Raw genomic sequence first — 6,289 nt, 5'->3', positions numbered from 1 at the left:
CTTAGCTGACCCGTTTTTACCGATTTACACTCCAATTAGTTCAACCCGCCGGTCCTACCAATTTTTAAAAGATTGATTACCACTTCCAAAAGCAAACCAAAAGTTTCAGAAACCGAGTTACAAAAAATGCTAGTGCATCTCACATCCATTCCGCCAACATTTCAGCATATCAAATATGACACTGAATAATAATTACATGTCAATATCGAATTTATAAACGGATAGTATCCGATTAAAACAAAATTTAAGTATTTCTATCTATGTACAATTCGAATACATATTATCATTGAATTAAGTGTAAGATTTAACCTCAATTCCCAACAATATTCAACAAATAAGACAACGTTAACCCCGTTCTTATTACGATTATCAAACAATCATTCTTCATCTACAGAAAAATCAGGTTCTGTTGGTTTCTGTAATGAGCTACCACTATTTGATTTCGACCCTGAGACTGAGTGCAGGTTCCCTGACCTCCTTGTACTCGCACGATACCCACTCAACCTCGGCTCCGGTGAAACCATTTGACTGACATGCGCCGGCGAATTAACTTCCGACTCATAATCAACGCTCGTAAAACTCTCTCGAGCCCTAAGTTCACTTGCATTCTGCCTCCGTTTATACCTCCTCCACGCCGCCTGCACAAAACACGCCGCCCAAGTCCGCCACTGGTGGCTATAAAACCTAAACTTATGCCGCAATTGCTTACTATGCAATCTCCGATACTGCGACGCCACAAACTTTAGATCCTCCGCTATGAGCGCAAAAGCTTCCACTTCGGAAATCGCCTTCACGGTTCTAGTCGATGACGGAATCACGACGCTCGGCCGTGGGTCCAGGGCCCACGTCAGAAGTTCCTCGCCGCAAAAGTCACCGGGACCAATTCGGCATGAGTTGAAAAACCCTGTTCGGCCGCCGTTTGTGGTGTAGGAATCTAGGTTTCCTCGAATTATAAATAGCATCTTGTCCACCGGATCACCTTCCCTAACCAAACACGTGCCTTGCGTACACAACGCCGGTTTTAATCGCTCGCAGATCGCATCCAACATCCTTCCGTCCATTTGATCAAACAACGGAACCTACACCATCATCATCATCATCATCACCATCAGAACTTCTAAATTTGAAGGTATTATAAACTGTAACTATTTGGGGATAAAACTTACTCGTCGAACTAGATCATAGCAAAGGTGTCGTTTAATATCTCGTCGGAGATCTAAAGGAAGATCTTTGAGAAGCGATTCTTCATCAACCCCTCGTGTAGCTACCCATTTGTATTGATCGTATCTCCGAACAGATTCCCGGAGTTCCGGTGGCAACTGCCGGTGACGCATCCATTGTTCTGTATCAGTTCGCCGGACCCTCCATTCTTCTAATCTAACTGTCGTCGATTGAAGATATGTCTGCATATTTCCGATCAACAACGCAAACAGAACTAGCCCCACAATCGCTATTATGATCGCAAAAATGATTTCCCCGACGTAAGTACTCGTTAACAAATTCTGCCCTAAAGAACTGCAGACGAAAAATCAGTGACAATTTAACGAATGATGATGTAATTCAGTATTTGTAATTCATATGATTGTTACCTAAGATTCTTTAAACCGAACCAAAGACAGTAGAAGTATTTGTTGAAAAACAACGCAGAAGTAACATTTGATGTTAAAGCTTCACCATAGATACCAAATTCATAAAACCCGCTTGTTGGAACACATTGTGTTGAGACGTTACTTGAATTGAACCAAATCTGTCTCTTAATGTCGCCAAATGTTTCACAGTCAAAGAATTTATCCCGACAATGTGGATCCTCAAGTAGGCATGCGTGTCTCCAACAAGCTTCTTGTCTCTCTATCGATAAAACATACCAAGAAGCCCCTAAAAACTGCAACAAAAAACAACAACAATTTTAGAACAAGATTCTTTCTTTCAAATCAACCTTTGTTACACAGGACATGACTATATGTCACGTAACAAACACAACATGAAGGTTGGTTAGATGATTACATGGCTTGCTAACATGTATAACATAAGATTATATGCAGCTCCAGCCCATGCAGTTTCAGTTATAACACCCGTAGCCCCAACAATTTCTGATGTTAAAGGGAATATAAGATAAAGTCTCGGGAGATATTGAAAGATGATGATGAACCGAAGAACGTTTTTCGTGTTAGCCATGGTTGAGCCACTTAAACTCGGTATAATGAGCCAGATTAACATCTACATTAGCCACAAAAACAAACAATCAAAACACGTTCTTATTTCATATTTCATTGTAAAAACAAGAACACAACCTTAAAATCATGTATACCTGAGGAAGAGGTAAGGCGGCGATGACATCGATCAAAAACCCACCTCGTATGTATTTTTTAGCGATCTTGGAAGAATCTATAACGAGTTCGCCTCTTCCAAAAACACGGGAAGATGGTGCAACATAGGCAGTAGAAAATCTAATGTAAATATGAATCATGTAAAAAACATCGGCTATTGATCGTACTATGGTGAGACTGATCTCCAGGTTTAATCCAATATGGATGCAAACGTTTTTTGTTCGAACAGATGGAAGGTAAAAGAACAAAGGGTCTACAAACAAAGAGATTAAACATGCGAACAAGAAAATATTGTTCCATTTTCGAATTGCTAAGCCTCGAGGATCAAAGATTTTCTTTTTAACTCTCTCGTAATCTTCGGAGAAAACTCTTGAAAGAACTTTTGATTTTAATGAAGACCCCCCACTTTCATTTTCCTCTGCTCTTTGATCAGAAACTTGCTTGCCGTCAAGATTGTATTTGATCTTAAATAAGTTGTCTTTGTTCGTGGATGGAAGTTTTGATAGCCCACCATCATCTTGAAATCTGAAGAATTTCATCAAAGCAAGAATTAAAAAACCCAATTTTTTAAAATTTGATCAACACTCAAAAACTACAAGAACTAGAGCATAATAATTGCCATTACACTAAACTAATTCAAGAGTTTGACCAAGTCAAAACGATTCATAATTGAGCATAAATTGAAGCAATAATTACCAAGTAAACAGCTGAAACCGAAACTGTTAAGAAGATTCGATAGGGAAAATACCTTACAGATCTTGAATTGGCATATGACATGGTGATAATGTCAAAAGACTGAATCTTGGAATTGAGTTTCAGTCTTTTAAGAGGAGGGTTTATGGTTTATGGTTATGGAGAAGAAAACTGAAAAGGGGGATGAATCACCGGAAAATTGACCGGTGATGAGTTGCAGACCACTATTGATGAATACCCATTAATGGGGTTGATTCAGAGATTATCAAGAATCATGTGAAGTAGGTAAAAATAACACAAGTTCAAATTCATTAACTTTAACACGAAACTTAAAGTAGTTCCCTTCCTTTTAAACCATGAAGTCCAGGTCAAACATGTGACCAGTTCTTCGAAAAAGAAAGATTAAAATTTTATGAGAAAAGTTTTCTTGTCAATATCTGAGCTTGACTGAAGTTGAAACAGAGTCATATTTGCTCAGTCAAAACATCAAAATTAATCGAAATTAAAAAGAAATATTCAACGGGAAATGAGATACCATAAAAATCGAGGCTTTCGTAAAGAAAACTTGAAAGCTAAGGTGTAGAAAACATCCGTGATTTTAAAGATGAAAAATCATATTTTATGCACGAGACAGCTTTGATGAATGATGAAGCTCTATGGCCCAAAATAAATTAGTTCATCCACGAGCAATGTTTATGTTGTGTCTTGTCTGTGTCTGTGAGGCTTTTCATCGAACAGATTGTGCGCAGAAAAACAGAGCACCTGATGCCAGTTTGAGTGCGTGTCAATTTAGCTCACAGGGATTCATGGTGATGGGAGAATAATGCTCCTAAACCAATATTAAAAATTTAAAATGTCAAATGTTGAAGAAAACCTATTATGTTATATCTTTTCCTTTTTATTAATGATTTTGGTAATCAATTTTGATAGAAGAAAAGGAGTTTGATAAAGAATGTTTATGATTAAACTTAAAAGTATATATTTAGTATTTACCTGCCGTCAATATTATTCGATAATTTAATAATACATATATTACTTTGAAAATATGAAACAAAAGACGAAGATCTTTGTGACCAAGGTGCGGCATACAATTTGTATATTATTTACAGCCGGTTTTGGCTCGTATGCCGGTGTTTGTCGCCCAAGAAAAGGATCGAAAATCTTTTTAAATGCATAAAAGGGTCGATGGTATAGAAGTAGTTTTAAATGAATAAAAGTAGTTTTTGTTTTATAGAGTTGTATAATATAATATTTTAAAACATAAATTGCTGTGGGTAAAGAAAAATTGTTATGTATGAATAACTTATTATATTTAATCATTAAAAAAATTATATTTGGTTTATCGTTGAATTTTTTATTGTGTTTTATAAAAATACAATTATAACCCAATATTGTATGTTTAGCCGTTTTTTGCTATGAGTTGTACTTTCGGTCATTTCTAAGACCAACATCTCTGATCATCTCCTTATATGTGATTTTTGTAGGCACATTTATGTAAATTGATTTTTGGAAATACAAGCTCATGAAGATAATCAGATCTTCATTGTGTTCTTCGTGAATAGAAGCTCATGAAGACTCCCCAGATCTTCATTGTGTTGATTTTCGGATCTTTTTTGTATTTGATTTTTGGATCTCTTTTTGTATTTGATTTGTGAGTTTCAAGTTTCAACTACATATTGGTTAAAATTTAACTAAGACATGCAGTAAACAAGATCCACTCTAACAATAGTCTCATCTAGTGACAATCCTACATCTAAAAACTTAATATTATTTTAGAGTACATGTTTCATGATTGAAAAACAGAAGTAAACAAAATGTATACAACATACGTTTTATGGTGAAAATAATATTATTAGATCCCTTAAAACTTACAATGGTAACAATTTTTATAGAAGACGGTTTCTATTTTTGGTATTTATACGAATAGAAATAGTTCAAAAGTCGGCATTTAAGATACTAAATGATTGAAAATCTTGACCTAAGATGCCACGTGATCAAGGAAAATCCCAGATTCCACATGATTAGCATAAAAAATGGAATAAAAACCAAAAATTCTTAAAGGTTTGGTGTAAATCGAGTTCGGGGTCACAGGATTTTGGCCCCGATGATTGTTCGTAATCGTAGGCCCATAACCAAAGTTGAACATCTTTTCCACTAGTTTCATGTGTTTCCACTCTATATATATTATCCGATCAGTTAAGTTATTTGTTTATTACCACTTATTGTTGTTAACAAGTTAATTTATATAGTTACTACTTTCAAGTTTCAACTATAAAAACATATTAGTATACATGCAACATGACGTCTTAATTAGCAAGCATATTATGAGAACGATGGAGATACATGCAGCATGCACCAAAAAGTCTCATTTAAACTCTATGTAAACAAATATTCAAGTTACTCGAAAGTCTTTAGACTCCTGAAACTTTGAGATTTTTCAAGTGATGTTAGAAGAAAGGATAATTTATAAACAACTTGCATTACATTGGTTTATGGTAGGTTTAATGTTTACAACAATTTTAAAATATGATTGATTTTATAATGATACGTTTTTAAACATAATAATCAGCTTTTAGCTTATCTTAAGACTCGTTTTAGTTGACAGCCTTGCATCTTTCCAATTTAATTATCAAAAATAAATCATAATTTTGTTTTTGCATTAAAAAAGAATGCATAATATAGAAAAAGTAATTTGACTAAAGGTGAAAAAAATGCAATTGATATGATTATAAGTTAAAGTATTGAAAGGATATATGATAGATATTCTTTTTTTTCTAAATATGGAATTAAAAATCTTAGAATAAATAAAATTTTATCTATTTTATATAATAAATTATTAGTAATAAAATTATCCACCGTCGTTGGGGAAAAGAATGTAGGTGAGATAGAGCTGGCATGACATTAAGGTCGTAATGCCGACTCCGGCAACAAACGTGGAAGATGTTTTTTAATTTATTGCAATATAAATAACTTTAAACGTTTTATCAAGAAATTATAATAACTTATAGAGTAAATTACCCACTGATTCATGTGTTTTTGGGTAATTGTAGGTTTGTCCATAACTTTTTTTTAGTAAATTACATGAATCTTCTCTCATGCAGGTGTTATAAAAAAACGTTTAATTCTTATTTTTAAAAATAAATTCAGACCGTTCCTCGTTTGGTTAAAAATTACACGTTTTATCTCTCATTGATTTAAATCTGTACATTTCATTCTTTATCAGACATAAAATGACTATATTGCCCTTACAATTTATTTTGAATTACTTA

At 34.2% G+C, this 6,289-nt stretch overlaps 1 protein-coding gene across 1 annotated transcript; it reads right to left on the bottom strand.

The window, feature by feature from the left end:
* Positions 1–263: 263 nt before the first annotated feature.
* Positions 264–3,829, bottom strand: LOC145160732 (protein CNGC15b-like). Its single transcript, XM_079080034.1, has 6 exons — positions 3,076–3,829; positions 2,309–2,852; positions 2,005–2,217; positions 1,590–1,882; positions 1,167–1,515; positions 264–1,079 (listed from the first exon to the last, which is right to left on the bottom strand). Exons 1-6 carry the CDS (start codon positions 3,102–3,104, stop codon positions 378–380), a joined length of 2,130 nt encoding a protein of 709 aa, XP_078936160.1. The 5' UTR covers positions 3,105–3,829; the 3' UTR covers positions 264–377.
* Between the last annotated feature and the right edge of the window lie 2,460 nt (positions 3,830–6,289).

This window comes from Lactuca virosa, chromosome 2, assembly GCF_052849685.1.
Source record: "Lactuca virosa cultivar CGN04683 chromosome 2, Lactuca_virosa_CGN04683_v6, whole genome shotgun sequence".
NCBI lineage: Eukaryota > Viridiplantae > Streptophyta > Magnoliopsida > Asterales > Asteraceae > Lactuca > Lactuca virosa.
This window is presented reverse-complemented; position numbering and strand designations above follow the sequence as displayed.